This window comes from Camelus ferus, chromosome 7, assembly GCF_009834535.1.
Source record: "Camelus ferus isolate YT-003-E chromosome 7, BCGSAC_Cfer_1.0, whole genome shotgun sequence".
Classification (NCBI taxonomy): Eukaryota; Metazoa; Chordata; class Mammalia; order Artiodactyla; family Camelidae; genus Camelus; species Camelus ferus.
This window is the reverse complement of record NC_045702.1, coordinates 52,792,355-52,804,663: the sequence shown is the minus strand read 5'-3', so window position 1 is coordinate 52,804,663 and position 12,309 is coordinate 52,792,355. Positions and strand designations below refer to the sequence as shown.

The 12,309-nt window shown below is 38.3% G+C and overlaps 1 protein-coding gene across 6 annotated transcripts in view; it reads right to left on the bottom strand.

The window, feature by feature from the left end:
- Positions 1 to 12,309, bottom strand: part of DGKB (diacylglycerol kinase beta) — a 588,496-nt gene that overhangs the window by 524,332 nt on the left and 51,855 nt on the right. For 5 of the 6 annotated variants that reach the window (XM_032483922.1, XM_032483923.1, XM_032483926.1 and 2 more), the window contains exon 1: positions 9,677 to 9,746. In XM_032483922.1, coding sequence (XP_032339813.1) covers positions 9,677 to 9,746 — 70 coding nt within the window. Of the gene's footprint in view, positions 1 to 9,676; positions 9,938 to 12,309 lie in introns of those variants that run through there. The other variant, XM_032483924.1, reaches the window with a different exon arrangement.

Genomic DNA, 12,309 nt, shown 5'->3' with positions numbered 1-12,309 from the left:
CCCCAACATCCAGCTTCGAAAGCCAACAGGGCTTGTATCCCGGAGACCCACAAGGCTATAGGGAACTGAGAAGCTGTTCTTAACAGACTAGGAAGGACTCACTGTGGCTAAGACCCCAGGTCCAGTGCAGAGACAGCAGATTAAAATTTGTAATGCTCAGATTTTAAAATGAGAATATATTATGTATTGCTTATCAAACGTATGTACATGGATAAAAAGATACAGATATGGGTAGACATTAACATGACCAATATCACAGCGATGAGCACATGAAGTGATACAGAACTTTAAATCACTAAAATAGTTTCTTCCAAGAGAAAGTATGCAACATTTTGTGTAGGAAAGTTGCTTAGTCTCTCCATTAAAAAGGACTATTTGCTACTCTTAATAGCTGTGGCCAGAGAAGCAAGCATCTAATTTAATACACATCTAGGGGCTGACTGCAATGCTCTCCAGAGATGGAAGGCTGGCAGGCATCACCGTTGCTGGCTCTCTCTGCCTCGCCCTAGGTGGCCTGATATACCAGAAAGGAGCCTGCACACACGTCCGGTGCCCCAGCTTCTGCAGCCGCTACCAGGGGACGCACCCCTTGATTAGTTGACTCTCGTGTCCCATGGGATTTATGTTCAGGGGTCCCACAAGTCTGTAACAGAGAATCAGTTAACTGTCTAACCCCCAAGGCACAGTGCAGAGGCTATGAACTGAAATACCCACTCTTTCAAAGAAGGATGCCTGCTTGCAGATTATGTACCAATGGGTACAGGAGAAGTGCTTCACCTCACTGATCATCAGGAAAATGCAAATCAAAATCACAATGAAATATCATTTCACACCTGTCAGAATGGTTATCATCAAAAAGATAAGAGGTAACAAGTGTTGGCAAGGATGTGCACAAGAACCTTGTACACTGTCCATGGGAATGTAAGTTGATGCTATCACTATGGAAAACAGTATGGAAGGTTCTTCAAAATATTGAAAATAGATCTATCATATTTTCCAGCAATTCCACTTCTGAGTATACTTCTGAAAGAAATAAAAATCAATATCCTGAAGGGATTTATGGACCTTCATTTTCATTGCAGCATCAGGTACAATAGCAAAGACATGGAAACAACTTTTTAAGTGTCCAGAGAGAAAAGAATAAAGAAAGAAAATTTTATACACACACACACACACACACACACATACATAAAAAATTTGGCCATGAGAAGGACGTCCTGCCATTTAACATAGACGGCCCTTGAGGGCATTATGCTAAGTAAAATAAAACAGAAAAGAGAAAGACAAATACTGTGTAATCTCACTGATACATGGAATCTTAAAACAAAAAATGAACTTATAAAGAACAGACTGAAGTTTGCCTGAGTTGAGGGGTAGGAGGTGAGTGAAACGGATAAAGGTGGTCAAAAGATACAAACTTCCAGTTATAAGATAAGTAAGTCCCAGGAATGTCACGTACAGCATGTGACTTAGTAAACAATACTGTATTGTATATTTGAAAGTTGCTAAGAGAGTGCGTAGTAAAAGTTCTCATCACAAGAAAAAAATTTATAACTTTGTGCTGATAGATGTTAACTAAATTTATTGTGGTAATCAATTTGCAATACATATCAAGTCATTACATTGTGCACCTAAAACTAATACAATGTTATATGCCACTTCTACCTCAACTAAAAAGAATCTTGTATATGTAACAGTCAGATTGGCCACATGTTTGTATCTCTGAATAGTCTAAGCTCTTTGATTGAAAAAAGCATGTGTTCATTTCCGTATTACACAGAACCAAGCATAACGCCTAAGAGTAAAAGGTACTAAATACTGTTGGCTGAATGACCAATAAGTAAAATTAAATTCCTTTAGTCTGAATCTTACACACTTGTATTTGTGTGCATGTGTGTGTATGGCACTTCCTGCTATTATGTGGATGGTGGCAACTAAGAAAATTCTGGTAAATAACAATTTTTAATCTCTAACTGAATTAAGGATGAAGTATATAATTTAGTAATTGTGAATATATGTGATCACTTTTGCTATAACTTGTCGTACAAATATTAATAATAAAAGTAAGAGATTACTTATAGGTAGGAAGGATTATCTTCACTTTATAACATGAATAAACAGAAGCTTAAAGAGATTGGATGACTTGCTTAATGTTCCAAAGTAAATGACAGGTTATATTTTGCTTGTGGATACTGTCCACCATGGTAGTCTTCACCAAATACTTCATTTCTCTCCCGATACTGGGCAGATGGGAGGAATACACCTCTCTACTCCCTTGAAGTTAGACGGGGTCACACGGATTGTTTAGCCCAAAGAAATGTTAAGTCTAACAACATCAGGGAGAAGCCTTCGGAGCCAGCACCCAATGCACAAATCTGCATTTCTCTCTGTGGCAGCATCTGCCAATCTTTAAGGTTGATGACTGCTCCGTCCAACTGGGCCCTGATCAAGGACAATGCAAAATTAAATCATTTGCTGATTCAGATCTAGAAATGCAACAGGAACAAGAAATAAACTTCTATTCTGTTAAGCCACTGAGATTTTGTGAATTCCTCGATCGCTGCCTAATTTGGCCCACCTTGACCAAAGTATTTCACTGAAGTGCTAACTTTAATATTAAAGTTTGTTTCCATAAATCTTAATAAAACTAATAGACAGGGATCAAGCCTGAAAAGTAGGAAAAAATAGACATTTAAGATATCACTGAAAACGATGTATTTTTAGAATACAAAAATAATGGAAATTTAGACATTCATAGTTATTACTTTCTTTTACTATTAATAAGATTTAAGTATTGAAAAGTCTAAGGTATAGGAACCCAGAGAAGCCACCAACAGGAAATTCGGTCTGAAGCAGTACAACAAACAGGAGCCAGCGCCAGAGACGAGGCAGAGGGATTATGCAGCCAACATACATTCCAGAAATAAAATCTGGGTCAGAGCCAGGAACTGCTGAGTTAATCAATGTGAAGCAGAAGAAACAGGGTCGGAAATGAGAGACGTATCATCTAAAATAGAGTCACAGATTCCAATTTCAGACCAAGTGTCAGGGCCAAGCCAAGACATTCCACATTCGGAGTGTAAGTGAGTAGGTTTATATCAAAGAGTAAGAAGTCCTCATTTGATATTAAACTACCTCAGTCATCACCATTATGATCCTCATCAAAATAATAATCTATTGGTTACCAGGGGGGAAACGGGATGGGAAGGGATAAACTGGGGACTGGGGACTTGTTGATACTAAGTGCTATACATAAAATAAATAAACAACAAGGTCCTACGCTACATCACAGGGAACTACATTCAATATCTTGTAATAACCTATAATGAAAAGGAGTATGAAAAGGAATACATACATGTATGTAGAAATGAATCACCATGCTGTACACCAGAAATTAACATGACATTGTAAATCGACTATACTTCAATTACAGGGAAAAAAAACAATAATGTATTGAATCCTGAGCACTTTATAAGCATCTTCACACTTAGTCATCGTCACAACCCTCGGACACAGGTGAAAAATGTGACATTTACATCACAGCACTGGTGCTCAAACCCGGTTTAACCTAACACTGAATTACGTGCTCAGCCACTACACTAAATGACATCTGTGCCATTTATTCTTTCATCCCCTACAAAGGGAGTAATTAACATTAAGTGGTGCCACCTCCCAAAATAAAGCCAATGTAACACAGGGCACAGGCCAAAACTAAAAGCTAATCCCATCAAGACAAATTAGAAAGAGGGCTGGTGTGTATCTATACGTGCTCAACAATAAACTGCACACACACAGGAGAGGAGGGCTCCTGTCTCCCTCCCCTCTATCCCATCATACAGGGATCAAGCACAAAACATGCCTCATTAGACATAACTCTATTATCATGCCAGAAGGTGGCGTTTCCCAGGACAAGAAAGCTACTTGATATGGAAAAGAACTTCACCAAATCTTATATTGCAGTTGCTTCCTGGTTTTATCCTCCTCTCTTTTCCCTCCCACGTTTTTCATAAGGAAGAGTGGGGGAGGTTCCAGAGACAGGAGACAGGCGCATGGGTAGAATGATGAAATCTGACTCTTAGGGTCCACACAGGATCCAGTCCAATCCAGCAGGATAAAAGAGCAGAAAGATATGTGGGGGCCAAAGCCATACTCAGGAGCTTCGCTTCTGTGCTTTGTCCTGTACACAAAAACCCGCTGAGAGATGGCTGTGGCTGATGGAGATCTGAGGACCTGAATCCTGCATTCTAGTTCTCCCTCCTTTGGAAGCAGGATTTAACAACCTATTCATTAACACATCAATTTTTATAAGAAACATAAATGAATTATTATTGTTTTGATAATCTGCCTGAAAGATACCTGGCTCCTCTAGGGCTTATTGTGGATACTTTTTCACACAGTGTACACACACACACACACACACACACACACACACACATATGCATATATATTTTATGGGGGTACTGGGGACTGAACCCAGGACCTCACTCATGCTAAGCATCTGCTCTACCCTTCTTATTGTGAGTATTAAATGAATTAATGCTTACATATTATACAGAACAGGGTACTAAAAATCTATTATTTATGATAATGATGATGACTGTCTCATTAAATCCTGCAACAACACTTGGAGGTGGAATTCTCCTCTTCCAGGTGAGAAAGCTAAGGCGTAGGCAGTGCAGAACATTCCCAAGGTCCCTCCACCAGCAAATCCAAGAAAGGGCAGGGGTTCAACACTGTCAAATGTTAGTCTGCCTGCCAGGCCTACGCTGTTCCCACTAAGCCATACGACGCGCCTCTCTCCAACGGAGGAAACTGTACATGAGCTCCACTATTAGGCACACTGGTCCTTACTGAAAAGAACAAGTTCATCGTAATTCTGCAACTCTCTACAACGCCAGCTGCTATAAACAGTATGAAATTTATAAAAGTTTGGAAGTGTTCCCTCTGTAATAACACAGTATTTTTCAAAAATAATTTACATGCTCTATAACACACTTTAAATATAGCAAATAAAAAGCTAATCCTAAATGACAACATGTGGGCAGATAATGAACCACTTGGAAATACCGTGTAGATTTTACATAGAAAATGTTGTCAGCCATGAAAAGACAGAGTCTCTTAACCCTTGCTGCGCCTGAAGACCACAGCAGGAAGCACCGACAGACTAATAACGTGATAAGCTCAATTCTCTACACAGCAGGAGTGAGAGCGCTCTATCTTATAACAACAGTTTGGATGACTTTTTACAAAGAGTGGAAAAGAAAATTATACCCCTCTCCCACATATCAATGGAAACGCTTCCCGTGGAGTGACTCAGCCTGAAACCCTAAACAGGAGCATGGTCTCAGCATGCTGCAGGCAGCCGCAGCAGGCTTCACATTAGCTGCCGTCAACATTTGTGGGGACAACACAGAATCGAGGCTGCCAATAGCACCAGAAGCTTCTACCTTGTGGGAAGAATTTGGTCTTGTAGCAGAAAAAAGACACCAGCTCTTAATGCTCCAAAATGTGGCACTTTTTAACTTACTCATCAACAATATGTTCACACAGTCAACGTAACACACTCACTCCCTATCAAGATAATCATTGTAAACAGCTGTATTACCTGCAACGTGCCAGGCACTGGTCTCATTACTTGACGTATATTAACTTACCCAAATTAATCATTACAACACTCAATATAGTTGTTTTTTTTTTTTTCATTTTTCAACGACAAAAATTGGGGCACAGAGATGCTATGTAACTTACCCAAAGTCCAAAATCTAAAATATGGTGAGGCCAGGATTTGAACACAAGCTGTCTGATGGGCCAGCTGTCTAACCAGAGATGCCGTGCCAACATCAGTCTAATCTGTCCCAATTAATTATGTGAAAAGCCTCGGAGCTGAAATAACATTTATAGCTGCAGAGTGAAATGGAATAAAACTTTGTGACTTCCCCTAACGCACAGGCTGAAGCCCTGCCTCCCAATATGAGGGGTCTTTAGGAGGTAAACAGGACGAGGCGAGGTCCTGAGGGTGGGGCCCTGATGAACGGGATTAGTGCCTTCATAAGAATCTCAGGAGAGCTTGCAGCCCTTCTCCTGCTCTTTCCACCAGGTGAGGCTACAAGCTACAAGGAGAAGGTGGCAATTTGCAGCCCAAAAGAAATTTACCAGAATCCATGCTGGCACCCTGATCTCAGACTTCCAGCCTCCAGAACGATGGGAAATGAATTTCTATTGTTTATAGGTCACCCAGTCTGTGGCACACTGTTACAGCAGCCCGAACAGAGTAAGACACAGGATATATTACGGGGATTGTGGAGAGAACTCAACATCAAACAACTTGAGGAAAAGATCTTCATGGTACTATCTAGGTCCAACACTGACTATCTGGTTTTGCTGGGGTAGGGAGTCCAGGAGCTAATCCATCATCAAGAATTCCACATTCTTACCACATCCCCCCAAAACATATAAAACACTTATTTGATATATATCAAATATAATTTTATAGCATGCTGCAAATTTAAATTTAAATCAGTAACTTCCTTGAATTTAGTGATTGAATACATATAAACAATTTCTTATTGAAAGTTATTAAGCAATTAAAATCAAGAAAGCAAATGCAATATATCACTTTTCTAATAAACTATGGGAATGTCACTTTGCCAACATTGCATTGCAACATGAAAAAATCTGATCCTTAAATGATGCTGATAAGCTGACCGCAAGTACTGAATAGCATAGAAGATTCACTACTTTTATAACCTTCAGGATAATAAGTTTGTTTTCAGTTATGTGTTGACAATGGCAATTTATTACACAACAATACATCCTAATTTAAATATTTTTTGCTTTTCAATTACACAGGAAACTTCCTGGAGGATTAAGTATAGCACTTTTCATTGTTGTCTTGGTTATTTAAAAAAGAGTAGCAAGTCTAATGATCATTGAATACACACTATTTATTTCATTCACAGTTAATCAGTTAATTTGTCTTCTGATAAAATCCATTTCAATAATGCGTATACTCACCATGTCACTGCTCACTACCCATGTATTGAGTGCTCACTAATCTTTGTCTCAATGTTACAACTTATACATTTATGACAATTTTTATTACCACTTGTCTTAGGTATTTCCACAAATTTATTACTAAATCAAGCATTTTAAGGATATAATTAAACATACTCCCATATTCCTTAGCCAATAAAAGTAGCAGCCTATAATATTTTTAATACTTAATTATTAAATTCTATTTACCAATGCAAATGGAATTTGAATATCTGAGCCAAAGTTATTCTAAATGATCATGTAGCTATCATCACAATAATTTATCTGTTTTATACAAATGCTTCCATAGGTATATTTCCTATAATACCCAAACACTGGAAAATATACCTTAATAATCCAGCTAAGTTCAACGTAACTTCAACCAAGCTATTATGTTTACCTTCTTTGGGAGATTATGTCACCAAACTCTCCTGTCCTCCAAGTCCAATCTTAGAGCTAAATTTTATAACTCCTCTGTCTCTCTCTCCCGCCCTCCTTCTGTCTCTCTCAATTCTCATATTTTATTACCGCCCAAGCTCTCCTCTGTTCGTTTTAATGCTACAATATCAGAATCTATGCTTTTCTCATCATCTTTCACCATCCACATTTTTTCCAACAGCCCACTGGCCTGACTTCCATCTCTCTCTATTACCATAGTCCAGTACCATGTTTGCAAACTAAGCTTCTCAGAGCCTAGCATCCCCGTTGACGTCACCCTACCCCTAGTCCCCCATGATTACTCTTCACTGCCTCACTCACGTTAAGCATCATATATTTTAATTCCATCTCATTTTCACAGCCTTAGCTCCACTTACTTCCTTCATTTGCAGTGCGGCTAAATGTGGGTCATCTCACTTTTTCAAACACATGCTGAATTTTTTTTAATCCATATCAATTTTTTTCCATTTCCCTTAAAACTATTTTTTAAGATCCATTTCAAATCTTATTTCCTCCATGAAGACTTCCCTTTCTTCATCTCTAGCTGTATATACTAAAGCCCTCCAGAACCCTAAACTTTGCTTGTGGCACTTGGAATATTTTCTGTAGATACAGGTATTTATCCATTAATTTCTAGCCTTCATAAACTGTAAATTCTGAGACGAGATGGTCCGTATCAGTTCATTTTTGCATTTCCTGCAGTTCTAAGCAGAGTACCCTCCCTAAAGAAGATGCTCGGAAACACTGGATCACTGGATATGACACCACAGCAAAGAGCATATAGAAAGTGGAAAACATGGGTAAATCATTTTTTACTCAGTGTAGAAACCATTGAGTGCATACACGCAGACAAGAGTTCAGCCATCTTAGGCTAAATTTTCCTCATGCAGTAAGTACGTGAATCATGCTTTCAGTGGCTCAAAACCGTTTTTCAGTTTGAGGACCACATTTTGAGGTCAACAATTTCTGACTCTCTCCTCTCCCTGTGATACTTGTTGTATTTTTATTATCACTGACTGAGAAAATTCACGGTTCTTCTATGGATTTGCATCTTCCATGCAAATACCCACCAGCATTCGCACAACCTCGCCCAGAACACCTCAGCCCTCGAGTTAGGCTGTTTGGGGAAACCTATGAAATTGGCCTGTTCAGGTAATGTACACTAAGTGTTTACTAATGTTCCTGTCTTAAAATACGTGCCCTCTAAATGTGAGTGTTATTATTCATTCACCTATATTTCTTGTTATTCCAAACCCCGCTTTTGTGTTTAATCCTTATCTTTCTCTCCTTCATAATGTGACTCAGACCACTCCTGACTTGTCTGCCCTCCTCGCCACGATTCCTCTCTGCATACGCATCTCCAGCTGCTTCAGTTCTTGCCCCTTTTACTACCGGGGGCTATTGGTTCTTTTTCACTTCCCACATCTTGAGTTTCATTCTCTCCCACCTTCATGGTTACTTCCTGTGTTCATCATGTTCCCAGCCTTTTGCTGCCCCCTCTTTATTAGTTGCTTCATGTTCTCTCTTCAACACCTTGACTGACACGGTTGCTATCCATTTAGATTCAAAATTCAGCTTGTGAAACAGACATGTTTTTTCAAAATCCATGGCAAAAACAACTTCTTATGAATCAAATTTAATGGTTTGCATGTAAAGAAACTTACTATATGTAAAAGTCACATACTGTAAAGCGAATCACCATGGCCTTTCTTTTGTACAAGTGCACACACTAAATGAGTTGGTGTAACGTCCTGACACCTCTTTCTTTTACCACCTCTAATTTCAACTCCATGATGCAACTAGGACTCCATACCGCCAGCCCCCAGTCCTTCTGAAATGTTACACTAACAAACAGGAAAAGAAAAATCTCACTCTCCCTTTGACTTCCATTTATCCTCCTCTCTGACAGTATCACCCGTCTCCACTCTCCCAAGCTGTCTTGCCCTTTGCTTCACATCTATTACAGCTGGAGTGTTTCCAAGTTTAGTTTTGCATCTATCAGCCTAGTTCTTTTTCTTCTAGACTTGATGTTTAAGTTTACCTTTTCCTTTTTTTTCATGCCAAAGGAGGAGTCTCAAATCCAATTACTTGCAAATACAAAAGACATTCCTATATTTATTAAACAGGATCTCTAATCTGTTTTGGTAAGTAAATACTTTTTAATGCAAATGCCATATAAAATCATATTATCAATACAAATACTTACACTCAGCATATTTCTGAAGCTGAGAAAATTCTGAGGGGCTGAGGTGGGCCCACTTTTCCTGGTTTGTCATGGTGGCGGTGGGGAGTTCTCTTACATACCAGGTGAGGAATTCTTTCTTCAGAAGTTTGGCAGAATTCTATGCTTCAAAGTTTCCACATGGTATGTCTCATTATAAAATACCTCAAGCTTTCAAAATATGCAAGCTGTCAACAGGAAACCACTGTGGACATGAGTTTGTAGTTTCAATAAGGTCTTAAAGGACTGCAGAAAGAAAAACATAAAGATCAAAAGATTAGCATTATTAAAAAGAAAAAAATGGTAAGTTATAGAATGTTAAAGATTTTTAATTCCTAAATAATATATTTTAAAGCTATTCTATTTTGCATAATACTCCATCTTTAATTGTTCACTCTTTAATGGCACTATCATATATATTTCCTAATGCCAAATCCTAGAAAAAATATGATTAAAAATACAAAGTGTAAAGATAATTGTGTAAGGTCTACTTAATACAAGGAGGTTTTTTTTGGGTTTTTTTGGTTCAGTTTTATGAACTCTACATTTCACCAGCAAACAAGGGTGTCATTTTTACCAATCAAAAATGTATCATTTATTTAATACCTAAACAAATGATAGATAACTAGACCCGAGTTGTTTTTTTTTAACATTTTTTATTGAGTTATAATCATTTTACAATGCTGTGTCAAATTCCAGAGAAGAGCACAATTTTTCAGTTATACATGAACATATATATATTCATTGTCACATTTTTTTCTCTGTGAGCTACCATAACATCTTGTATATATTTCCCTGTGCTATACAGTATAATCTTGTTTATCTATTCTACATTTTGAAATCCCAGTCTGTCCCTTCCCACCCCCCGCCCCCTGAAGTCATTAAAGATAGGTAAATAAGCTCTAGAGTTCCCTGCACATACAATCCATTAGTCCAACCAGCTTTCCAATAATGGTCTGGAATGTTCATCAGTGGTAGCACGTATATTTGCAACTATGCAAATCAATTTGGGGAGTTAAATAAATTGGGATTTTCTAGCAATAAAACAAAGAGAATAATTTTCATTTTACCATCTGTAAAAATCCCAATAAAGTTTACCAAATTAAAGCAATTCCAAATGCCTGACAGACTTTCATAATGATAGTAGATGGAACTACTGTGAATCATGCTTAAAAATAAACCCCTAGGTTGTCATGGACCTACATTCATTGCTACACCTATAGAGGCAAACAAAATGAAAAACCATCTGGTTTCAATTTTTTATCAGAGACAGTAATCAATTGCTCAGTAACCAAGCAGACTGACACTGCAATTGTTATAGAAATTGAAGCATTTAGAAACAACTTACTTGGATAGTTTATGAAACTGTATGACTGGAAGGCTTATGTATATAAATGCCATTACCTAAAGGCGAGGTACCTATATTTGGCATTAGCCTAAACCTTCTTCAGTATCTCTCCACTGTTCTCCACAATCAACCAAACGACCTAACTGTTCTGTTGACTTTGACTAAAAACACACACACACACAAACACCTCTTCTTGTTGGTTCATCTGCTTACGTTTCCTGCAGTCAGTTTTACAAGGTGATAGTCTGCTACTGATGCATTAGCAGAGGCCAAATTGCTAGGTCTTTTCTTCTTCCCAGGGGCTGCTCCTACATCACAGCCATGACTTTGTAGAAGCAATGCCAACGAAAAGAAATGAAAACATGTGATGGATATCTCTTTGTGTTTTCCACCCAGTTTCTTCCTGCTGATTCCATTCTTCACGTTGATTTCATCCTAATTCTTTGCTTCTATCCAGTTACATGACATTTTGGTAGGATGATAAAACAAGGTGTCCTGTTCTCTCCTATCCAAAGGGAGACAGATGATTCAGTCGCATTTGTAACATCAGATTCTGTTTCATGGGGCTTTAAATGTTAAGTGGAGTTATTCAAGGACAGGGTGAAAATAGCTGTATCTAAATGATTACAGCAATAACAGGATACTTGTCCCTGTCGGAGCCTGACTCTCCATATCTTTTCACTTCTAGAAGCAGGTAATATCATTTTAATAAGGGCGTAAGGGGGAGAATCAGTTTCTGTTGCCTACAACTGCAAAATCAAAATTGATGATAATGGCTGTTCATTTATTCATTCCAAAAACTGTTTACTGATCTCTTCTGTGCCAGAAACCATTCCAGGCACTGGAAATACGACAAAGATCAAAACATACAAAAAATGAAAATAATATTAATTCCAACAATATGTCAGGTTTACAGTATGCATGGCACTCTCCTAACAACATTCATGTGTTACATCATTCAGTCTTCAGGAAGCAACTCTGTGAGGTGCTAACAGTCCCCCATTTCAAAATGAGGAAACTGACAACAGGTGATAGGAATCTGGTGGATAAGACAGAGATTCCCAGAAACCCACTCAATATCCATTCTCTCTTGCTTCTTTGGTAACAGAACCCTAACTTTATTGAATGAAAACACACCCACCTAAACAATTACATTCTTCAGGTTCTTTGCACAAAAAAGTGGCCAGTGAGATGAAAGCGGACATGGGGTGAGGTATACGAGAAGGTTCTATTTGGGGAAACAGCTGATACATGTACTTTTAACCTTTTT